Source organism: Tenrec ecaudatus, chromosome 14, assembly GCF_050624435.1.
Source record: "Tenrec ecaudatus isolate mTenEca1 chromosome 14, mTenEca1.hap1, whole genome shotgun sequence".
NCBI lineage: Eukaryota > Metazoa > Chordata > Mammalia > Afrosoricida > Tenrecidae > Tenrec > Tenrec ecaudatus.
This window is the reverse complement of record NC_134543.1, coordinates 115090972-115117350: the sequence shown is the minus strand read 5'-3', so window position 1 is coordinate 115117350 and position 26379 is coordinate 115090972. Positions and strand designations below refer to the sequence as shown.

The 26379-nt window shown below is 39.4% G+C and overlaps 1 protein-coding gene across 1 annotated transcript in view; it reads left to right on the top strand.

Annotated features, from left to right (window-relative positions):
* Nucleotides 1-26379, top strand: part of WDR72 (WD repeat domain 72) — a 250223-nt gene that overhangs the window by 116888 nt on the left and 106956 nt on the right. The window contains exons 14-16 of the mRNA XM_075531694.1: nt 12990-13807; nt 16559-16650; nt 23698-23777. Coding sequence (XP_075387809.1) covers nt 12990-13807; nt 16559-16650; nt 23698-23777 — 990 coding nt within the window. The remainder of the gene's footprint in view (nt 1-12989; nt 13808-16558; nt 16651-23697; nt 23778-26379) is intronic.

Genomic DNA, 26379 nt, shown 5'->3' with positions numbered 1-26379 from the left:
CCAAGGGCATTAGAGAAGACAAAGTCAATTACTATAATGAAATGTGCATAGACCTAGAATTAGAAAGACAAAAAAGAAAGAACATGCTCAGCATATCTTTGACAGAAAGAACTCAAGAAACAATTCAGGACCTGAGTTGCAGTCTTGAAAGAGTCTATGGGCAAAATATTTCCTGATGCCTAAAGTAGCAAAAGAACTTGGAAACAATACACAAAGTCATATTACCAAAAAAATAATCAACATTGCACCATTTTCAGGAGGTAGCAAATAAGCAAGAACCAATATTGTTGAAGGAACCCACTTAAATTACACAGAGAGCACTAAGCAAAAAATAAGTTTTAAGGAATTGGTAGAATACCAATTGGAATGTTTCAACAAGCTGATGAGACACTGAAAGCACTCATTTATGCCAGAAAATTTGGAAGACAGATACTTGGTAAACTGACTGGAAGAGATTCATATTCTTACCCATTCCAAAGAAAAGGGAATCAACAGAATGTACAAATTATATAATGAGTTAGTTAAAGTTTATTGTGACAACCTGGTCGATGAACACATGTGCAGTTAATTCAAGGATGGAGAGATAAATGGCTCAGTGAGCCTAGCCTGTCTAGTTCTCAGTTCTCTTGCTTTCTGATGGTCGGACCAGGGTGCAACTGCCTTAGGCAGTTCCCTACTTCGCTGGCAAGGCTCACTTCCTGCAAGACATTCTGAAGGAGAAGCTGCATTGGGCATACCCTGATGCAGGGTGCTGGAGAAGCTGTGTGGAGACCCCTGCAAGCACTGAAATGCTTACACATTCACTATTTCAGCTTTCCTCCTGCAGTCTGCATCATTGTGTGTAGTTTGTGAGATGGAGGGGGACTTTGTGGATTGGTGTTGGATATATGGGCTAATTTTGGACTTGTGGGCTTGGGCAGCACTGGGTTGGGATTTTTTTTTGATGTGCACTTACCATTTATACAACACTCTCTCTTCTTCATATGAGTTTCCGTGGATTTGTTTCTCTAATGTACCCAGACTAACACAGTCAGTTTGTTGTGTAGTGGCTTCGGTGTTGATATGATGCTGGAAGCTATGCCATTGGTATTGCAATTAATCTGGGTACTTTAGAGAACAAATCCATAGAAAATCATTATAAGAGAGAGTTTTATAAAAAGGTTAAGTGCGTATCAAGTAGACATCCCAATCCAGTGCTGCCCAAGCCCACAAGTCCAACAGTAACCCATTAACCCATATGTCCAACACCAATCCGCAAAGTCCTCCTCCATCTCACAAAACAAACACAATGATGCCGACTGCAGGAGGAAAGCCAAGTTAGTGAATGTGTAAGCATCTCAGTTCTGGCAGGGGTCTCCACACAACTGCTCCAGCACTCAGGGCTGCATCAGGGTAGGTCCATGTGGCTTCTCCTCAGGGATATATTGCAGAAAGTGAGCCTTGCCAGCTGAAGCAAGGAACTGGCTAAGGCAGCTGCACCCTCCTCTGACCATCAGAAAGCAAGAGACCCGAGAACGAGCAAAGCAAGGGTCACCTAGCCATTTATCCCTCTGCTCTTCAATTAACCCCACATGTGTTTATTGGCCAGGATGACACAATAAACAAATTCAGTATTTTAAATATCAGGAAGGTCACTGATTGTAAAGAGGTTTCAATGAAGCTTGAAGGCTAAGAACACACTAGGAAGAAGGAATAGGCAAACCGCTTTTGGCGGTTAGCTTACAAATACGTTATGTATAGCCGCAGAACATTGACTGATGTCATGTCAGAAGACGAGCCCCTCATGTTGAATGATGAGACTTTGTTTACGCAGAACATTGACTGATGTCATGTCAGAAGATGAGCCCCTCATGTTGAATGATGAGACTTTGTTTTTCGTACTGTGGACATGCTATAAAGAGAAACTGGTCCCTGGAAAAGGACATCATGCTTCATCCAGTAGAGCACCACCAACAAAGGAGGAAAACAATGAAATAGAGAGAGTGCCTGAAATAATGGGTTCAAGCAAAGCAGTAGTTATGAAGAATTTAGGGTTCCATTCGCTAGTATGTGGGATTTCTATTAGTTAAAGCTGACTCGATGGCTCATAAGAGCATGTAATCAGATTCCTGTGTCTCTGGACTAGCTCCTATCTCACACTCCCATGCCCTGTATGTTCTCATCTTTCACTTCATGGAGTTTCGCCTACTCTTCCCTTGACATGGAATGTTCTTCATCCCTCTATTGTTTACTCCACTTCTCCTTAATCTCCTTAATCTCATTATGCATTTTAGAGCACTCCTTAATGCGTTCTTGACTGACGGTGTTATGTCTACTGCTTCGGTGTTTCTTATATTTCACCTTGGCATTGTTGTTAAATGTAGCGAATCAGTTCTAATGCAGAAGGACCCTAAATCAACAGAATGAAATATGGCTCAGTCCTACACCATCATCACAGTCATTGCTGTGTTGAACCCATCGTTTGAGCCACAGCTTCAATTCACCACACTGAGAATTTTCTTTTTTCTCTGACCCTCTACTTTATCTACCATTCTATCCTTCTCCATTGATTATATGATAAGATTATCCTGATACTATGTTCTATTAACTCTTAAAAGGCTATGACCATTTCAATCCATTCTGCGAGTCTTTTTAAAATGAACACTCAACATCATGAGGTAATCTACCTTTTTTTGGTTAGTTATTAACATTTAGCTAGTTTAGGGCATCAAAACCAAGTCTAAGATATGCATTTCCCCCCTTACTTTCCTTTTATGTGCATCGTCTCAGCAGCACTCAGACCCTTCCAGGAGACAGGGATTCTCATGCCCCTCATAAAGCCACCAAGAGCATTCGGGGTCATAAGAGGAAAGAACATGGTCCACACCTCCTGAAAATGCAGGGAGGGCTAGAGAAGGAGGGTATCCAGGGAATGAGGTGACCCCAGAAGAGAGCCTCCCTAAAAGTGGGTGGTCCTCCCTTGCAGGCAACAGGGGGGCCAAGCTCTCCTGAGGTGGCTTTTCAGAGGGGGAAGCAGTGGTGGCCGGCGACTTCAGCAGAGCCCTGACCAGATATTCATGGTATGCATAAGGAGGTGCTCTATATTTATGCAATGCCCATTTTCACATAAGGATCAGGTCTTTGGAACCTAACCATATCATTCAGAGAAGAGTGTATGCATAATCAAAGGAAGTAATACTATTGTTAATCTAAGTCTATAAAACCCAAACTATATATAAATTTCTTATAGCGGCATGATGTATTTTACAAAACCTTTTTAATAACTAAATAGCACTGCATTGTGAGCATACACTATAATGTGTTCAGCTAAATTTATAGATGAAATATTTTAAATTATTTTGTTGCTTTTGAATATTTTAAGGAATATTACAAGGAAAATTGTTTTCTGCCTGAATTTTTTATGTACAGTTTTAAATATAAAAATCCTTATATTTATATTCTTAAAGTCAATTAACTTTAAGACTTTCTGTGCCACTAGTATGAAATATTTGAAGACTTTTAAAATACATATTGCTGCTGTTGTCTGGTAAGCTTTGGACTGCTAACTGCAAGGTCGACAGTTCAAATCCACATCTACCAGTGGTTCCAAGGGAAAAGAATGAATTTGGCTGCTCCTGTAAACAGATTTATCACTCCTGAAGCCCCTGTAGGGTAGTGTTGGGTAGGGCTGGAATCGACTCAATGGCAGTGGGTTTAATACAAACTGCCAAATTACATTTCAGAGGTCATTTCCATTGAGTCCAGTCACAATCATAGCACTGACCCCCTAGGACAAAGAAGTGACCCTGTGGATTTGGAGACTTTAAATCTGTGTAAGAATGTAAAGCCTGATTTTTCTACTATAGAGTGGCTGGTGGTTTTGAACTGCTCACCTGGTAGTTAGCAGCCTAGCAAATAACCTTCTATACCATCAGGGTTCCACCTAAGTGAGGTTTCAATGCATAACTTCCTCTGTGTACTAAAGTATCCTCCCTTTTCACCTTCAATATCAGAATGGAATAGTTTCATTTTTAATGACCTCTGAAACTCGATTTCTAACAAAGTTTACTGTAATTCTTAGATGTTTAAAAAAATCATGGGGACATAAATCTTTACAGGAACATAGAAAACTGAAAGAGCATTGCTGATCGCTGGGTATTTTTAAGCTTCATTTAACCACTGCAATGTCTAGTACAATGCACTATGGGAAGGTGAGTGAGAGACCACTGTGTGTATCAGTTATCCCCTTGGAGTGGTATGTTCAGTGAGAAGGTGAACCAAGGTGAGGGAGAAGTTCTAAGAAAGGAGATAATGATATCTTTCTTTATTGGCCTTAGCCCAAGGATAGGGGTAGTTTACTTGAGAATTGATAGCCAGAAGCTAAACTTCACACAGTTTGAGTGTCAGAATTCCTATTGCCTGCAAGTAATGAAAATCTTAAAAAAAAAAAGATATATTTTCCAGATCAACATTTTCCACCATGCAATTAAGTGATATCAATCATATTAATTAATTATAACTCCACAAAATATTGCCAAATTTAGGAATAAAACATTTTTAAATTATTACTCTCTTGCTACTAGAACCAAGGAGGGTAAAGAAAATTGAAGACACACAGAAAGGACTAATAGACCACACAGACACCAAGCTCCATGGTCCTGAGACCAGAAATTAAGGGTGCCAACTCCCTGTTGATGACTCCTCTAAACAGGATTTCAATAGGAGAACCTGGATAGAGTCGGGGGAAATTTGGAATGAAACCCCAGGTCATCAAGAAGACCAAGTTGAGTGGTCTGATTGAAACAGATGAAACCCTCAAAACGATGGCCCTTTGGCACCTGTGAAGCTTAGCTCCGAATTCACTTTTAATCAAACAATACATTTGAAAGGTGAACAATTAAACCAAGGAGGTCCATGATCCTTAGAACCAGTCAACATAGGCGATCAAGGAGGCAGCAAGAACTTTACCCCCAAGATAAAGTTCAGGAGGCAGGCAGGGTAGCTAACACAGAAATAATAAATGCAGGGGTAAAATGGGAAGACTGTGATCATAGTGTGAGGATTTTAACCAATGTCACAAATCAAAATGTACATATATTATTAAATCAAAAATGGATTGGATCTGACAACTTTCCCTCAAATTTTCAGAACTTTTAGGCTGAAGGTTGTATTGTGTTGAAAACATTGACCTAGCACCCACAGCACAAATATGTTCCAGAAGAATGCACTGTCTGTGTGTTGGGTATGAGGTGTCATTGAGTCAGTTCTGACCCATAGCAACCTTATGCACAACAGAACAAAATGCTGCACGAACCTGGGCCATCCACACAGTTGTTCTTATACCTGAGCCCGTTGTTGCATCTACTCTGTCAATCCATTTTAGTGAAAGCCATCCTCTTTTTCGCTGCCCCTCTACCTCATCAAACATGATGTCCTTCTCCAGGGACTGGTCTCGCCTGGCAACATGTCCAAAGTATGTAAAACACTCTTGCCATCCTTGCCTCTAAGGAACTCTCTGACTGTACTTCTTCCAAGACAGATTTATTTCTCCTTTTAGCAATCCATGGTATTTTCACTCTTCTCTGCCAGCCCCACGATGCAAACACACTGATCTTATTGGGTCTTCCTGGGTTAATATCCAAATTTTGCATGCAATGGAAAATGCCATGACTTGGGTCAGACATGAAAAGCAACATCTTGCTTATCTACTCTAATGAGATTTTATGAAGCAGATTTACCCAATGCAACACATCTTTTGATCTCTTGACTGCTATTTCCATGACCACTGATTGTGGATCCAAGTAAGACTGAATCCATGACAATGTAAGACACCAGTTTCAGCAAATAAAGTCTTTCAACTGCAAATTGCAGGCTGTTATATAAGCCTTCCTCCAATTCTGTTGCCACCTTCCTGTTCATCTGAGCCAGCTTCTCTGCTTGGATACAGATTAAATAAGTGTGGTGAGAGGTTACCACCCTGTTGTACAACTTGGAATTCCCATTATTCTCATGGTTATCTATAGTTTAGTATCATACACACAGTCAAATGCCTACGTATAGTCAATAAAATAAAAGCAAACATATTTCGGGCATTCTTTACTTAGTCCCAAGATCCTTCGGACATCAGTAATGATATCCCTTTTTCCACATCCTCTTCTGAATCCTGCCTGAACTTCTGGCAGTTCCCTGTCAATGTACTTCTGCAACTGTTGTTGGATGATCATCAGCAAAATTGTACTTGCATGTGATATCAGTGATATTGTTCTATAGTTTAAGCGTTCGGTTGAGTGAACTTTCTTTGGAATGGGTACAAATATGGCCTCTTCCAGCCAGTTGGCCAAGTAGGGGTCTTGCCAAAATCCTGGCATTGAGGGGTGAATGCTTCCAGAGCCTCATCAGCTTGTTAAAACGTGTCAATTGGTATTTCATCAATTAGCCTTGTTTTGGGCTAATACATTCAATGTAACTTAAATTTCTTCCTTCAATAATATTGGTTCTTTCTCATAAGTTACCTCCTGAAATAGTGGAATATTGACCAGTTATTTTTGGTAAAGAGACTCTGTGTATTCTCTTGATGCTTCATGTATCATTTGATATTTTTCAAGATTGAAGATCATAGAATTTTTCAAGAGTGCATCTTGAGGCTTGAAACTTGTTTGCGTTTTTTTTCAGTTTCTGATATGCTGAGTGTGTTCTTCCCTGTTGGCTTCCTAATTCTAGGTCTTTGTACATTTCATTAGAACATTTGGCTTCGTCTACTCAGGGTGCCCTATGCATCTTCCACCTTGCCTCAAAGCATTCTCAGTTGAGAAGTTTGTCACACACACTCAAACCCGTGCCCACACCCCAGCTTTCCCTAAAGGCACTCAGTAGCAAAACCTTTAAAGAAACAAGCATGCATCATCAAAAACAACAAACAGCAGAATCAAAGATACAATGATCTTCAGATACTGGAATTATAGAATCGATAATAAATAGGATTCAAATGGAGCAATTTTAAAATATGTTGTTCTTGTTGTTAGATACAATAGATTCAGTTGCAACCCCTAATGACTTTATCATGCACGACAGACTGAAACCCTGTCTTGTCCTTCACCATCGTCCAAGGATGTTGATGCTCAAGCCCATTGCTGCACCAACCGTGTCAATTCATATTATTGAGTGTCTTTCTCTTTTCGGCTGGTCCTTTGCTTTACTGAACACGATGTCCTCCCAGCGACTTCTCTCCTGAAAACATCTCTATAGTACGTAAAACGAACCCTCCCATCCTTGTCTCTAAGGATCCCTCTGACCGTACTTCTTCCAACACAGATCAGTTTGCCCTTTTAGCATCCCACAATACTTTCAAGATACTCTCCAGTATCACAAAGAAAATGCACTGGTTCTTCTTTGGTCTTCCTTATTCTATGCCCAGCTTTCACATGCATATGAGACCATTGAAAATACCATGGCTTGGCTCAGGTAGTCTTACTCATAAAAATATGAGTAAGAAATAAAGACATATAAAAACAATTAGTTAGCTTTATTCTTTTTAAAGGAGAAGTTTCATTTTTTTAAAATATAGCTTATATAAAACTTTGAAACCAAACGAGTATGGCATTTTACATATTAAAGTTAGGAGAAAATAAAAGTAAAACAAAAACACCAAAGAGATTGTTTAGCATGTAGCACAAAGAGATGAAAAGGGGACAGAGAAACAAACTATCTAATTAACTCAAACTCAGTGCTGTCAAGTTGATTAAACTCAGCAACCCTGCAAGACAGAGTAGAACTGTCCTGGTGTGTTTCTGAGACTGTACATCCTTACGGGAGTAAAGCCTCATATTTCTCTTGTGGAGCAGCTAGTGCTTTTGAACTCTTGACCTTGTGGTGAATAATCTAACTCTTAACCCCCTACACCACCAAGACATCCTGGAAAGGGGACAAAGGGTCTGACAAATAGTTAATCCAATTCCATAAGGGAAAAATTGAATGGAGGGGAGATAATATTCCCCATAAATATTAAATATAGAAATATCTACATCCAAAGTTGGATTGAGGATCAACATCCTCACCTAAGAAAATCAGAGTGAATCTACAGAATATTAAAGATCAAAAAATTCTAATAAGCAACAGCAGAAAGACAGATGGAGTGACAGAATGCTGACTGACTTCTCAGCTGCCTCAAGGAAACCAGAAAAACCTAAAATAATAACCTCCAAATTGCTGTGAGAAAATAAATCAAGTTAAAACTGTAGACGCAGCAAAACTATTAAAAAAGATTATTCCGTTGAGAGCATCAATAAAGTCAAAAGTTGATTCTTTGAAAAGACTATCAAAATGGACAAATTCTTGCACACACAAAAAAGGCAGTCAATATTAGGAATGAAAAGGACTCATCGGTGTGCTCACTGCTGTTGAGTTACTTCTGATGCATAGCAAAGAGGAGAACTGCTCATTGGGTTTCCCAGACTGTAAATCTGTAAGGGACCACACAGCATCACGCTTCGTTCTCAGAGATATTGGCAGCTTGGCCGACCATGTGGGCAGCCGCCTGACCCTTGGGCATTAGGGCTTCTGACAGGTGACCTACAGAGAATTTTTAAAGTGTTATATTTTAATGTTATTTTTTAACTTTTGAATTTTTTAAATTATGAAACCATCTGTTTTAATTATCTAGGGTTGTAATAAGAGATATGCCACAAGTGAGTGGCTTCAATGACCAGGCATTTTTCTCCTCACTTTGGAGGAGGCTAGACATCAGATTCAAGGTGCCTCCTCTAGGCAAGTCTCTCTCCCTCTGTCTGTGGTTGTCTTATATTCCTTGGAGATTTTTTTTTAATTTTAATAAATCATTTTATTTGGGGCTCTTACAGCTCTTTTTTTGCTTGTTTGTTTTTTTAACATTTTATTAGGGGCTCATACAACTCTTATCACAATCCATACATATACATACATCAATTGTATAAAGCACATCTGCACATTCCCTGCCCCAACCATTCTCAAAGCATTTGCTCTCCACTTAAGCCCTTTACATCAGGTCAACTGATTAAAAGGATCCACATGTGACCTCCTCGATGGGAGATAGACGGCAGAGAAGGTGGGGAAGGGAGACTCCAGATAGGGCAAGATGTGACAAAATAACAATGTATAAATTACCAAGGGCACATGAGGGAGGGGGGAGCAGGGTGGGAGGGGAAAAAAAGAGGACCTGGTCCTTGGAGATTTTTATCACAGTTCTTCGATATTTCAAAAATAGTTCATTTAAGACACACCCTATACTTACATTGTCTTATTGACATTACAAAGAGAACCCATCCCTATGTGGGATTATAGGCACAGGTATAGGGTTATGATTCACTACATATATTTTTTAGGGACATGAGTTAATCCACAACAATAGCAAAAGATATGATTAAAGATGACCTAAAGAAGTGGAAAATCAATCTAGAATTGGCAAACATTGTTTTCGTTTATAGAATCATGAAAGTCATGAGATCAAAGTGGGAGAACTTGCCCAATAAGATGCTAAATTGTTTTGTGAAGCTGTTACGTACTGTAGTATTGTTCCTTACTAGGCATATGTGATCAATGCCCTAGGTAATTGAGATCACTGTGGAAAGGGTAAGTTCACAAATGATACATTGGAACAACTGGATTATCAAAATAGAAAACCATGAAAGAGTTTCTAATTCTAGCCTAAATTTTGCACAAAAATGGAAAATATGTATTGCATCATTTAAAAGAAATGTACAAACTTTTTAATTAAAAAATTATAGTTTAACATTTGTTATTTCCTGAGGGTAGAGAACATTTTTTAAGAAAGTACTTTAAATGTTTTCAAGATGTGACCTAATATAAAAATTTTTTAATATTAAAACTCAGTGTTTATCAAAAAAGCACTATTAAAAATAGTGAGAATACAAGCTCCAAATAGAGAGTATCTAGAACATTTAGCCAACAAACACATTACTTCTCCAATAAACATATAACTCCTAAAATCAATAAGAACAGACAATCTAATAGACAGTTTATAAAAACCATTGGTGGGCATTTTATTGTCAAACAAGAAAGGCCAATAAAACGTTTAAATCCCATTAATAATTAAGAAAATGAAAATTAAAACTAAAATGATGCCAATTTATATCCTCCACATGGACAAAAATAAGAAATACCTATTTAAGAAGATATTGAGGAATGGGAACTCTATAATGCTAGTGGATTTCCAAATTAGTAAAACCACATCAGATAGCAATTCAAATTATAAAGTAGAATTGAAGATGTTCTTTTAATTGTCAATTTCACTCTAAACATGTGCACATGTATGCCATACATTTTTATAGAAAATGATCGCTGCAACCTTTTATTTTCTTCTTGTGCTCAAAAATCCTGAAAATAATGGAACTCTCTATTTACCACCAATAAATAAATAAACTGTGGTTTTTATATAATTTAATATTTTAGAGTAGTGAAAAAAACATGAAAAAAACCACAGTAATAAGCTTAATAGTATGAATCTCATTAGGTGTAATATTCGGCATTAATAAAGAATTAAGAAAAAATATTAACAAAATCAAACCCACTGGCATCCAGTCAATTCCAATTCAGAGCAACACCATATTGGATGTCCCAGACTTTAAATTGCTATGAAATTGACAGCCTTATCTTTCTCCCAAGGAGTGGCTTATGGGTTTGAACTGCCAACCCGGTAATTAGAAGCAATTACTTTTCCCACAGTGCCATGAGGGCTTCCAAATATGGACCAAATGAGGAAACTGACAAATACATCAAATAAAAAACATACAAAATAAATAGGCTAATTGAGAATACATGGTATTCAAGCTACTTACATTCAATAAATACAAATATTCAAAGAAATTACATTCAAGGTAATTAAATTCAATAGAAGCCAATAAATCATAAACATGACATTGAGTAACGGTTGCTTCTGACGGTCGGTAGGTGTATGGAATGAGGATGCATTCCACTCTTTAACCTGTATGGGGGACTTTGCTAATAATCTTTATATATTTATTATGGAATATGTAACCAAAGAGTATACCAAAAATGCACAGCTCACTGAATTATTAGGATAAATATCCTTGCGATGACACAGATAAAGATGTAAAATATGCTAACATCCTTTCTGATCTCTGAAGGTAATGACTATCCTTATGGTTTTTTTTCAGGGACCTTAGTGGCAAAGTAAAGAAATGCTTGGTTGAGAATCTATAGGTTGGTGGTTCAAAAAGAGGAGAAAAGATCTGGCAAATCTACCCTCGTAAAAGTTACAGCCTAGGAAACCCTACGGGGCAGTTCTCCTCTCACAGTGCTAGTTATGGGGCTGAGTCTATTCACCATGTACAGCAATGTTCATCGTATCTGCGCAGGCATGCCTAGCTTCAGTGTGTCTGATGTTTTTAAAATTGACAAACTAAACCAAACAGAATTGATTATTTTGGTCTACCTTCTTTTATCAAGGTCATGTTTGTTATATGATCACACATATTGCATGCTGGAGCAGTTGTTCAGTCTAAATGTTATATATTATTCCATTGTATAGAGGTATTGTAATTTCTTTTTCCATTCCTTTGTTGATGTTGCTTCTAGTTTGGTATAATTATAAATAATGTTGCTGTGTAGTTTTTTTCCAAGTTTCTTGGTACATATGTAAACTTATGTCCATGTTGTCCATAGATAATTCCAGGATTCATATATGTGGCTTATATGTCTTTTTATATGTATTAAACACAAAATAATATAAACCCGTTTCTTTGCCACATTAATCTGTTATTTCACTTTAATTGCTAGTGGTGAGAAACATTTTTCATCTTTGAATATAATTAGCTTTGGATTTGCATTATTCTTTGTCCATTTTTCAATCTTAATGATATTTCTGTTTAAAAATTACTTGTATAATAAATTAATCCTTCTAGCTAATTAGTGGAAAGGAGTATTTCCTACAATTTATTCTTTGTCTTGTCTCCTTTAAGCATCTTTAAGTTTGGTTTTCAAGCTTTCTTTTTTCAAGATTTAAAAAAAAATACCACTGAAAAACATTTTCTACTGGGTCCCTCAAAAATAACTAATAAGGTATAAAAGAAGTTAATGTAATTCCCCTTTTCCAGCTATAGTTGTTACAGTTCTGTTCATGGCTTCTGTAGCCTTCTACATAAACAAATGTATACATACATGTATGGAAAAAGGAGGCCTTAAGGCACCGTGGGCTAGGGGTTTGTTTGGCTGGTAACCAGAAGGTTAGCAGTTCTATCTCACCAGGTGGTCTATGGAAGATAAATGAGCCATGTGCTCCTTTAATGATTTAGTAATGGAAACATAGTAAATACAAGTGATTCTTTAATGTAGCCATATAAGGAAGAGGGGGGAAAAGCAAGGAATAAGATAGTGATGGGTTGAGGTAAAGGGATACGTGCTCTTCAGGAATGAGCAAGAACATACATAATTAGTGTGTGGGAGGCCATCATTCCAACTATTTAGGGAAAAGGCTTTTATGCACACGGAACAAATCCAAGTCCACTACATGCACTGGTTTTGCTTAAGCAATCTGATGTTGAATAGCATTTAGGTTACTTTCAATTATTTAAAACGTACACAGATTTGAGACATTTTTATTCCTTCAAATACTTTCTAAGTTCTTATCGCTGCTTTGGTCTCGTCTCAGTTTCAAACCTGTTATCATCTTTCTCTTTGTCTCAAGAGTGTTCAGACTACAGAGACATTGGGATCTACGCGAAAGCATGGGCATCTGCTGTCATTGAGTCCACCTCCGTTATTTTGGGGAAAAAAAGAGAAATGGAATTTTAGGAAGAAAAACATTTTCAGAGAATTTTAGAACACAGACGGTTTCATTTAGAAGACATTTAAACTGAGGCCAAAAAATAAAATGATTTGCTTTAAATTATACTGGTTTTTAATACTTTTTTTCCTTATGATATGTTAATGGAATGCATATTCTAGGAAAATAACTTTTAAAATTATTGACACATGTATATGTTTTTAATTCCCCCTAGGTTACTGATGCTAAGTGTTTCTCAGGACCTTTTAATGTCTTACCTGTGAAGACAACACGGAGTAACCTGGGCTTTCACATGCTCTTATTTGACCTTGAAAACCTTGTTGAACTTTTGTTGCCAACTCCACTCAGTGATTCTGACTCCTGCAATTCGTTCTATGGCAGTGAGATCCTGAGAAGGGCCAAGAGCACGGTTGAGAAGAAGACATTAACGCTAAAGAAAACTAAGACTGCTTGTGGTCCTCTCTCAGGGGAGACACAAGCGAAACCTGCAATTGAAAGCCCAGTCCGAGAAGATAACACCACTAGGCTACTTGAGGAAAAGGATGGCATCAAGAGGCATAAGAAGATGAAGAGTTCCAAAAAGATGCACCCTAAGCCATCAAGAAAAGTGGACGCCACCCTCACGATGGACACCGCGAAATTGCTTCTGTCTTGCCTGTTGCCATGGGGATTAGATAAAGAATTAGATCACTTCTGCATGAAGCATCTCAATATTTTAAAGCTTCAAGGTCCTGTTTCTTTAGGACTTGCGTCAAACGAAGACCACTTCTGCTTGATGCTGCCAGGTTGGGACTCACGTCATGCCGATCTGCTGAAGGATTACACCCGAGTAAACTTATTTTCCAGAAAAGTTTTGGATTTGTCAAATAAATACACAGCCACCCTTCCCATCCATGCTGGGATGTCCAGAGGAGTGGAGAATCATTGTGATTCTTTGCAAGAGTCAAGCATGATTGCTTATTTACTGAACAAATTATTTTTAGTTAATAAGTTGGTTAACATGCCTTTAGAATGGGCTCGTGGAACTGACAGGTAAGACATATGTAGAAATTCTGACTGTTCTTAGTTGGAACGTTAAATGAAAACATCATGCTTTGCTCTCTTCAGCACTCCAGTCAGCCTGTGGTCTGGGCTGCTTTCCTTCCTGCCTGCTCGCCTTTCTCCCTTCTTCCCATGGTGAATAAATATGCAAAAGTCTTAAAATGCATTTAAGAAAACCTTCCTTTTAATTCTTAAGAATTGGAGGATAATTGGGCAATAAATTATCTAAAATGTAGTCATTCAGCGAATAGTCATTACTCTCAGGATGTGTGCGAGAGCCAGAGTGAGAGTGCAGAATGTGAATGGAGTGAACGAATCGCTCTTGGTTATTGCCTAGCCCTACACACACACACACACACGCACACGCATGCACACGCACACGCACACACACATGCACACACACACATACACACACACCATACACACACACACAAGCACACACACATACACAGGCGCACACACACGCACACACACACGCACACACACATACACGCACACGCACACACACATACACACATACACGCACAGGCACACACACAGGCACACACACACAGGCACAGGCACACACACACACACACACACACACACACCTTATTGAAATCCGTCATATTCACGATAAATCAGATAGGAACTCAGAATGGGAAGTAAATATCGATGATAGCAAATTTTACATCTTTGGAGAAAGGAAACATTTGATGCAATTTACAATGCAAATAGTAGCAATTTATTTTGTACTTTGAAAGGCTAACATAGAAGAGGCCATCCAGTAATATATTCACAGAAAGTCTAGTTTAGTAATCATAATAGGGAGACTATAATTTACACAATAAATTATATAATTTATATAAATTTTAAACTGATATATAAGGTTTTTTTGCATGCTTATACCAAGTAGTCAGTACATAAGTCTCTTACATATAGCATTCATTTAATATGCACAGTAAAGCTAGGATAGTGTTATTTTGCTTGTTGTGTCAAAGAATATAAGGGAACTTGTGGAAAATATCAAATCCAAGGTTATTCAGCTCCAAACAGGTTGGCGCAGCCTTAACCACAGTCTAGTTCCAGTTCCTTGCTAGTTACTGACATCTTCTCTCTTACTGTTTTCCTTAAGCTATTGCTAAAACATTTGATAGTTTTTCATAATTTGATGCTACAGAATTGAGTCCAATTCAGAACTGAATGCCTCCTAGTCCTTTGCAGTAACCTACCGAGGAAATGATATGGTTTCGATTTGGGTAGGAATTCATTCAAATTATAAAGATCATGCACATGATCATGCCCATGAAACAGTAGAAAACACTGAAAATAAGGGAACAAGAACTATATTTGTAGCCTAGAAAATGTGTAGCCCAGAAGGTCAAAGTGAAGAGTATAATCAATGTGAGAAGAAATTGTCGAAGAGAGACTATGTGAACTGCCCCCATTACAGACAGCTATCGACATTTCTGTTCTTGTGTAAGAGCACAGTTCAATGCATATCTGTGTCAGGGCTTGGGTAATAGAGTTCCCACCGTCAGCAAACCTGGTAGTAAGTCCAAATGGACTGCAGGCCTACCCGCATCATATTGTGCTTTATTGTACTTCAGTGGTACTGCGTTGTTTTTCAAATGAAAGAGTTTTAATTCAGATTTGAAAGTAATTTTTATCTAAGCGTTTTAAGTAAATCTGTTAGCGTCATTTTTTCAACAGTACGTTGAACGTTTCTCAATTCCACAGCATGTCCTCACTCCATGTCTCTGTGTCACATTTTGATCATCGCCGTGGTATTGCCCACTTTTTCAAGGACGCTATTGCTTACTTAATAGACTACCATATAGTGTAAATATAAGTTTCACATGCACTGGGGAACCACAAGATCACGTGACTCATTTTGTTGCTGGAATAGGTGATCACTTAGATTTCTTCAACTTCTTGAACGTTTGATCTGCTAAGAATTGATATTTGTCCCCCTCACTGTGATCCCACAGAGCAGCTGAGAGACTTGGCTACTGTTATTATTCCGAGTTTGCTGCTCCTTATACAGAAGTCCAGAATATGCCTACTACCACTCAAACACTTGCAGTGTACTGGCATTCCTTCCACTAATCTGCCACATGAACAAAATTCCTAGCAAAATAGGATTAGGCGTAGAGGCTGCCTTCTGAACTCTATTACCCTAGATTTAATCTGCTGCTAAAGCTAACTATCATTTTTCTGGAAAACAAAATAATGTATATTATAATTTTCATGCCAAAGCCTCCCAGCAAATTAAGCATTTACTACCATTCCACCGTGATTTGAATGGTCCTCCTGTGCTTAACAATGGGTGCCCAATTTAACTGCATTTCAAGCAAGATCTGATTGGCTGTGAGACCATCGCATCAGTATGTTCATGTGATGGAATCACTAGACTACTCTTGATGGTGCCCGGAGGGAATGGATTTGCAGCTGCCAGCATATTTGAATTCATAGGTATTGTTCATTCATTGGAAGTCAGTTGAAGTAGCAATGGTATGGTAGGTCATCAAACAAGGCTGAGGAACAAAGGTTTCCAGTTTGATTTGACTTACGGTTTAGGTGGAAGCAAAATGAGGAAGTTATATCCAAAGAAGGCATTTGTGTGGAAGACATTGCTAAAAAAAAAACAAAACACATCTGTTCAGTTCTTAAATTTGTTAAGGTGGTCATGTGCTCAAATACTGCTTTTCTCAGTGTATTTTTATGCTTCTTTAATAATATTCTTTCCCTCCCCCCCAGCAGTTCCTTCAAAATGGAGTCTTCTCATAATAAGGCGAAAAATCCTGGTAATGATATTTTGAATATTTCAAGCATCTGCAGTTACTTACGAAATGGTAAGGAAGAGCATTAAAGGCACAGATAAAATCTGACCATTTTTGTAGAATATAATATAATGAGTCTTGCTAGTACTGGATCTCACTCCAGAGTTTAGAATGATGAATGTGTTTACTAATTGATTTAGTTTGTATTCATAGAGTTATAGGTTTTTTTTAATCCTGCCTCTGTTTAGATATTTATGAGTCATTTTTATTAAAATAAATAACGTGTAAGACAAGTAGTGTGATGGATTTGTTAAATGATCTTTGAAACACCTTAACTTCGGAAACTTTCCAGCAGAGGAAATGTTTGGGTGTTAAATTAAGGTCATCTGTGATTTATTGGGAAGTTTACAGCATCAAGATCTTTATATCAAGTAATAGATGATGAGGGAATTTTAGAGCTGTTTCCGAATGTTTTATGAGTTGTTCTGAGTAACGCTTTTATACCAAATGGCCTATCCACTTCTCAAAGCTGTTTCTCCCAATAGTCAACATTTCACTAGTTCTCAATTGTTTCTTTAAGTTACTCAGACCAAGGACTTTGGTATTATTTTTCATTGTTCCCTTGCTCTCAAGTCTCACTTCCAGTCTTTTACTGGCCCTGTTGGTCCTTCAGAAGAGCTCCCAGAATCTGGCCGATTCTCACACTAGCAGGACCACCCCCTGTTGTGAGCCGCTGGGCTTGCCTAGGGGTCCACAGGAGCCTCCTAATCACCTGTCTTGGCTCCTACACTGTTCCCTTCCCAGCAACCAGAGTGATGGAGGCAAAACTGTGTCAGAACTCCGCTCTTGTACTTCACGCTTCCCGTCCAGCGTGTTTGTTGTATTCAGGATTAAAGCCACAGCCTTCAATGGTTGCTCATTCTACATCATCGCTTACCCAAACACGGCTGGCCAGTTTTAAAGTCTTTGCTTGGACCATTCCCGTGACCTGACATGCTCTTTGCCCAATTATTCATATTGCTCAACCTATTCCTAGACCCTTCAGACCTGCCCCCAACATAACATTCAGATGTCCATGCCTGTCCACCTTTCTCGGACTCTTGTCTCTTTCATGGGTTTTCTGTGTGTTGATACTCTTATCCCTGTCTAACATACGGTCTTTTTAGTTCCATGATGGATTGTTTGTTTTGTTTTAGGACAATTTTATCCATGTTTTTCCTCAGTTAGTAGAGCAGTGCCTGTAAGAACATTAGTTAATATTTTTTTCTGAATTAAAGGACAAGTGAATAAATAAATTGGCTCAAAGGGTGATTTAAATCATCCCTCTTATTCTATCTGCGTATCTAATGGGATTGTCTCATTGGTGTGGATAAAACTATAGTAATGACGCTTAATTGTGGGTTTTGTATAAATACAAAATAAGTCACTCCAAATAAACTCTTCTACCTGCAACTAGAGCAGTTGGCTTGGCGGTGGATGAGAGAGAGATCTGGGGGTGAAGGTCCAGCTCTGCTCTCACCATTTAGGAAACCTTGAGCAAGGTTTCAGTCTTTCAACCTCACGTTTATTACACTTGCAAATGGAAATGAGCTCCTGGACTTGATGTGACTGTTGTCCTAAGTTGAATAGCATGTGCTCTCTATCAGCGTTTCCCATGGCGGGTGGACAGCACCGCTTGGAGGAGCTGGAATGACCAGGACAGGGGCTGCTCAAGCAGACTTCTTCTGGATTGTAAGTGGTAGTACACATGGTTTTCATTGCCAGGGAGTGTGCTGAGCAAGTTCCTTTTTTTCTGAAAATGGGAAGGAAACCCAAGCAAGTGTGAGGAGAGCCTTTGATCTATCTCAACAGTGGGATGACTGAACAGTGGTTCACGGTCACCTATGACAGTACCCACCTCAGGACCATTAAATTTTGAGGCAATATAAAGTAAGGGTTTATGGATAGCTTCCAATTGCTGTGTGCTTACTATGCTCCAAGGATTATACTACTGGTTTACATCTATTGTCTGTCTTTCTATATAAATAACCCTGCACAAGTAGACAAGGAGACCAAGTGGCACAGTAGTGACATTGGGCTGCGAACTGAAAGGTCAGCAGCTTGAAACCACCAGTTGCTCCTTGGAAGAAAGATGGGGCTTTCTACTCCCATAGACAGTTACAATCTTGGAAACTCAGGGGCAGTTCTACCCTGTCCTATGGGGTCTCCATGAGTCTGCGTGGTCTGGGGGACAGTGAATTTGGTTTTGGCTGGGCACAGTTAGAGGAGCCACGTCTGTTTTACCCATAGAGAAATTAGTTAACTCATTCACAGACAAACGGTTATTACAGAGAGGAGTCAGGATTATAGTTCGAACCCCTTCCTCTTTCCAGTACATCAGGCCAGTATTCGTATTTATGATTATAAGTAATATTCCTTTTCTATGTCCCTTGACTGGGTTACCTGCCTCCTCCACATTACTGATGTTGTGGGGTGCCATCAAGCTGTTCTTAGCTAACAGTGACTTCTTATCACAGAATGGGACTGTGCCCAGGCGGTCCTTTGTATAGGGGCAGCTCACAAGGTCTTTTCCCTGCAAAGCTGCCTACGTGAGTTCCCACTGCCAACTTTCCAGTTAGCGACCAAGTGCTAAACATGTGTGCCACCAGGGCAGCCTGATAGCCTTTATTTGGGCTGTCTACCTTTATTTTCAGGGGTTCTGGTAACCCAGTGGTGAAAGCACTCAGCTCCTAATACAAAGGTCAGCTGCTAACCCAGTGTTTGCGCAAGTGGGTGAGACCAGCCCCTGGGGGTGCTGGGATGATCCAAGAGGCTTATAACAGCAGAAATCTCCACTTTAGTAGTGGTGTGAACTACAGAATAAAACCTTTAATTACCAGGGGAGTACTGAGTTTTTGTTTTGTCCCTTGTGTTGTGCTTTTGTTTTTCCTGAAAAGGGGGCGGTTTGGAAAGTTCTCTGTGATCACAGTGATCATTTTGTGGGTTTTTTGTAAAAGCAGTTTCACTCTAACCTCATTTTTTGTGATAGAAGATTTAAGAGAACAGCATGTGGCTGTCAAATTTTGTTTCCTGCTCAGGAAAAATGCTGCAGAAACTGTTGTGATGTTGAACACAGCTGACAAGGACAGCGCTATGGGAAAAATTCAAGTGTATGAGTGGATTTTTTGTTTCAAAAAAAGGTGAAATGTCAATTGATGACAAATCTCATTCTGGTTGAAAATGTCGACAGGTAGTGCATTTGGAGTTCGTTCCACCAGGTCAAACTGCAAATTTAGAGGTTCTGAAAAGATTGAGTAACCGTGCGCAACAAAAATAGGCCTGATTTGTGACAGACGGGGGACTGGTTTTGCCACCACGACAATGCCGCCATCTCAGCGGACCAGTTTTTGGCTAAAGACAGCATATCTCTCTTGTCCCATGCACTGACTAACTTCTTGGCGTTTCTACAAAGGAAGAGGCACATGGAAAGACAGCAATTTGACCACATTAGAAGACGTGAAGAAAAAAGTGAGGGAGGCGCTGTCAGCCGTCCAAACAGATGAGTTTGAAAAATGTTTCTGAGACTGCAATTGCAGATTGGACACACATATTAAGGATAAAGGGGAGTCCTTTGAAGTTCTTGAGAGTAATTTTTGGTAAAAAAAAATTAAATATATAGCTTTGAAAAAAAATCCGTTTTTTTTGTGGGTCCCCCTTGTATAATGCAGAGACAGAGAGGATTTCTAACCAGGTTCAAGGAGGCCCAGCTTTCCCTCTCACTTCCCCAACCAAAGCCTTCTTGAGAAACTCTTGTGACTGGAAAATCTCCTGGCTGCTTGAGGTGCCATTTGTAGAATTTTAAAATTCAGTTAGCAAGAAAATTTGGTTGTGTTTGTTTTTAATAATAGGAAGGTCAATAATGATAGGGGGTGAAACCGAAGGGGCGATCTATTTCACAAAGCCAAAGCCTGAGGAATCAAATAATGCTCTGTGATTTTAGTAATTTGGTGGTTGTTTTAGTGTTTGGGGGGTTGACAGGGCAGACAGGGAGCCGTGACCTAGAGAAAGGCCTGAGATGTTTTCTGTTTCACTCTCTCGCTGCAGTGCAATGAATTCTTTGACTCCCGGACATGGCCAAGAAAAGTTGGCTCTCATTGCTCTCTCAAATTTCTGTTCCATACCCCATGATGCCAGTAAGTAGTTACAGTTGAGACCAAGACTTCCCTTGGATGCTTCAGTCACAAAGTCAACAGAACACAAGACGAAGAACAAAAAGAGGCCAAAAGAAACGGTCTCCAACTTACTATACTCTTGAAGAAATGGGGGGAAATGACTTAAAAAAAAGAGTATTTTATACTCTTCACAACTTTAGGCACTTTTCCCCAAAATCCAAATTTGCATTGTTGTATGTTCCATCGAGGTAAAAGTAATGCTATGAAAAATGAGTCAGAAGTATCGACTGTTTTCCATATTCCTAATTTGATTGTATTTGATCATTTCTATCAACTTTCCCTTGACTACTGAGATACATCTACCAAGGAGCTTCAAGAAATTTATGGAAAATGTTCTTAAGTTTTCATTCCATTTTCTCACAAGTTTTGTGAGGTCCCCAAACCAAACCCACTGACATCAAATTGGCTCTGATTCATAATGATCCTGTAGCACAGACCAGAACAGCTCTCTGTCGGGTTTCTTCGGCTGTAAATCTTCATGAGTCTAGACAACTTCATCTTTCTCCTGCAGAGAAGCTGGTGAATTCTAACTGATGATCTTATGATTAGCAGCCTAATCTACAAGCTAGAAGGCCTGAGTGTGTGTGTGCGCACGCACGCATGCCAGAATGCTCCTTAGAGTCAAGGATGACTAGACGACATCTCATATCCTTTGGACACATTATCAGGAGAGACCATTCCCTGTCGAAGGATGTCATGTTTAATCAAGTGGAGGGTCAGCAACAAAATGGATCGACACAGTGCCTACAACAATGGACCCAGATTAAAAAAACATGAGGATGAGACAGGACTTGGGTGGTGTTTTCGTTTTGTTGTAGAGTTCGCTATGAATCGGAACCACCTTGATGGCACCTAACCACGAGGACAATATATGTTTATATATTCGCATATGTTGTTGTTGTTAGGTGCCATGAAGTCATTTCCTGCATATAAGTCCTATATATACCAGACCAAACAGTACCCAGTTTTGTGCCATTCATAATTGTTGCTGATCTTGAGCTGATGGTTGTCAATTCATCTTGTTGAAGGTCTTTTTTACGGACCCTCCAAAACAGGATGCCCTTCTCCAGGGAAAGGTACCTCCTACTAGCATGTCCAAAGTTCTAAGTCTTACCATTTCTCCTTTGAAAATGATCTGCCTATCCTTCTAAGACAGTTTTGTTTGTTCCTCCTGGAGTCCATGCTATATTCAATATTCCTCACCAACCCCATAAAGCAAAGCCATCAGCTCCTTTGTGATCTTCCTTGATCATTGTCCAGCTTTCACATGCATGTAAGGAGATTTAAAATACCATGTCTTGGGACACGCACATTTTTCTTACCATGTTAAAGAGGAATTTTGTGACAGATTTACCCAATGCAATGTATCATTTGATTTCTTGACTGCTGCTTCCATGAGAGTTGATGATATAGTCAAGTGAAATGAAATTCTTGCCCACTTCAATAGTTTCAATATTTCCTCTGCTTGTCATGATGAACTCCCTTTGTATTTTTCACTTTCTTGATATTAAGGTACAATGTATACTTAAGTTTTTGATCTGCATCTGTAAGGGCTTCAACTTCTCTTCAGTTTCATCAAGTATTCATCATATAAATGTGTGTACCTATATGAAATTCAATGAAAAAATATTGACTAATGCTCACTTAAATAGTTAAATAGGTCTTCAAGCAGGTGTTAATATATCAATTTAAATACCTAATTATTGTAATAATTTTCAAACCAGCACAAATCCTCACCATTTGTCCTTATCTCATGCATTGATTTTTCATTTGGATGATAATACGTACATTTCCAATGAACAAAAAGTCATCTATTGAGTGCTTTTTGGTACAGCGGACCACTAGACACATTATGGATCAATTTAAATTGAGCAAGCTCTAGTTTGTACTTGAAATTTCACACTGAGCATTAAGGCACCTAGAGAGGACAATTAAGAGGGTAAACTTAAAAGAAACACTCCATATCAAAATGAGGCCAATGAACACAGTAGTGCTATGACTATTCATAAGAAGCCCTGGTGGCTCTGTAGGGTACATGATGGACTTCCAACTGCAAGGTAGTGAGTTCAAATCCACCTGCCACTCTAATGGAGAAAGATAAGGTTTTCTGCTTCTGTAAAGACTTACAGCCTCAGAAACTCAATGGGGCAGTTCCACTCGGTCCTATAGGGTTGACATAAGAGGGGATCAACTTGATGCCCATGGATTAGCCTATATATTGATCAGATTTCTATAAGTGAGGACAAATAAAAGGAATTCTGTTATTTTATTTTCCCTGTGAAAGATAGATTGATTCATGGCAAGGTAGAGTTTCAGGAGTCTTTTTCATGTGGAGAAAAATGTCAATTTGATGGTAGAGAATATTAGCCATACTATTCAATTGACGTAAGACCTAAAGATAAATTCAAAGTGTAAAGATTTAGGTTTGGCATGAATGCGTATTGGTATAAATGCCAGAGGAAATTCTGATGCTCTTGAACGTTATGCAAGGAGCTTTTATAAAGTAGTGATGCTTGCCCCACCCCGTCTCCTCAAAATTAAACTCACTGCCATTGAGTCAATTCCAACCTCCAGAGACCCTATCGGACTGACTAGAACTTCCCTTGTGGGTTTCGAAGGTTGTAGATCTTTACTGGAGCAGAAACGCCCTGTATTTCTCCCATGGAGCTGCTGGTGGACCTCAACTGCTGACCTTGTAGTTAGCAGCCCAACACTTAACCCAGTGTGCCACCAGGGCACCTCACTCTTTACCCTTTAAACAAGAGAACTTGATTCTTGGTGATTGTAACACACACACACACCACACACACACACAACGTCTACCTCTTGATATGATTCTAATGCAACACAAGGGTTGGAAACCATGGAGTGATTGTATCTGTTTTTGATATGTGCTGCCTTTTTTCAGGTGTGAATGAACCCCATATAACAGAGGCTGACCTCTCGCTTTTGAAGCTAATTTCCTGTTGGAGAGACCAGTCTGTACAGGTATGATGTAGTTCACATTCTTGAAGCGTTGGGAGTGTTCCGGGCTGCTCCGGTACATTCGTACACTTCTATACCTCAGGATGAGTGCTTACCCTTACTCACATGTTGTGGAAAAATCCTAAAGCTGGGCCAGAGATGAAAAAAATGGAAAATATGATATGCAAAGGTGCTCTAAGGGAATGGAGGAGAAAAAAATACACTGTCGCCATGACATATTGGTAACTAGGTTTGTGAATTTGGTTGCGTGTAATCCTATTCCGAGATTACCTCACCTGGGCATTGATTTAGAGAACCAGTTTCCTCAACGACCAATTTTCTTTTCATTCTTTGCATTCTAAAATCTTACTAGATAGCCTTGCACACCGAGCAATAAATAGTTGGGCATTTATTAGAACATGAGTCAAGCTTATGAATTTGACAAATATCCATGTTCAAGAAGGGAATAAGGAGCCCTCGTGGTGCAGTGGGTTGGCAGCTTGTCTGCTAATCAAAAGGTCAGCTGTTCAAATCAACCAGCTACTCCATCAGCAAGGTGATCTGCTTTTGGAAGATTTCCAGTCTTAGAAACTTTACGGAGCAGCTAGGCTCAGCTCTGTCAGGTTGCTGTGAGTTGGAATTGACTCAACGGTAGTGGGGGAGATGAGAATAGCAACACTTCCGGTAACAAATTGTTCCGTCTAAACAGACCCACTGCTGTGGAGTGAATTCTGAATCAGGTTGCTGTGAGGGGTCGTCAAGACATTTCTGACTTACAGGGACCCCAGGCACATCAGAATGGAGCATTGCCTGACCCTGTGCCAGCCTCCCAATGGCTTGATGTGTGAGTCCATTGGTGTAGCCTCTGTGTTGATCCACCTTGTTGAGAGCCTTCCTCTTGTTCGCTGCCCCTTCACGTTACCAGTCATGACGTCCTTTCTCCAGAGACAAATCGCTCCTGACAACATCTCCAAAGTATGTAAAGTGAAGTCTCACATGCTTATCACTAAGGGCCATTCTCACTGGACTGCGTTCACTGTGTGGACTTTTGGCCGTCTGTGACACTTTCCATGTTCTTCACCAGCATTGGAATTCGAGCGCATCGGCCGACAACTTCAATCTTCTCTCTATGTATCATGACGTCACCTATTGGTCCAGTCGTGAGGAGTTTGGTTCCCTTTACATTGAGGTGCAATCCATAGCTATAATCCTTGATCTTTATAAGCAAGTGCTGTAAGTCCTCCTAACGTTAGCCAGCAAAGCTGTGTTATCTGCTTAGCCCGGGTCGTTAAGAAACCTGCCTCCAGTCTTGATCCTGGCTTCTCCCTATAATCCAGTTTCTCTGGTTCTTCGCTCAGCATACAGAGTGACCAAGTATGGTGAAAGGATGCAACCTTGAACAACAGCATTCCTGATTTTAAACCATACAGTTTCTCTTGTTCTGTTTATACGTAATAAGTTTGCATAGACACCATGAAGAACTTTGGAATTCTCCTTCTTAAGGCTATGCACAGTTTGTTATGACGCACACAGTCAAATGTCTTTGCAAAGGCAACAAAACACAAGTGACCATCTTTCTAATATGCTGGGTTTTCAGCCACCGTGCACCTGACATTAGCAATGGTATGCTTTGTTCCATGTCCTCTTCTGTACCTGTCCTGAATCTCTGTCAGCTCCCTGTCAGTAGGCTGCCCTAAACTTTGTTGGATGATCTTCAGCAAAATTTTACTGGCATGTGGAATCAATGATATCGTTCTATAATTTGAGCATTTTGTTGAATCACCTTTCACTGGAATGAGAACAAATATGGATCTCTTCCAGTCAGTTGGCCAAGTTGCTGCCTTCTGAATTAGCTGGCATAGATGAGTAATTGCTCTCATCACTCCATCAGCTCGCGGAAACATTTCAGTGGCAATTCCATAAGTTCCTAGAGCCTTTAATTTGGCTGAGGTGTCAGTGCAGCTTGAACTTCTTCCTTCGGCACCATTGGTTCTTGATAATGTGACTTTCCCCAACTAATGGGATGCCGACGAGTTATTCTTGGTACAGTGACGCAAGGCATTGTCCCCATCTTCTTTTGATGTTTCCTGCACCATTCAATATTTTGTCCATAGAATCTTTCAAGACTGCATCTCAAGGCTGGAATCTTTCTTGAGTTCTGTCTACGATACACTGACCATATGCTTCCTTTTTGGTTTTCTAATTCTACATCTTTGCATCTCTCATTATCATAATTGACTTTGTCTTCTGTAGCTACCCTTTGAAATTTTCTATTCATCTTGTTACTTTGACCATTTCTTCCGTTTGCCTCAGCTATTCTACAATTAAGAACAAAGTTCTCAGTCTCATCTGACATCTATTTTGACCTTTCCTTCCTTCTCTGTCTTTTTAATGACCTTTTGCTTTCTTCCTGGATGATGTTCTTAATACCCTCCCCACAGGTTATCAAGTTTTCTGTCCTTGGTGTTCCAAGCAGCGCACCTGTTCTTGACATGGTCTCAAAATCCAGGTGTGATAGACTCCAGGCTGTGTTTGGACTCTCAGGGACTCGTTTTAATATTCTCCAGCTTTACTCTCAACTAAATTATGAGCAATTGATGGTCTGATTCACAGCCAGCCCGGGCTT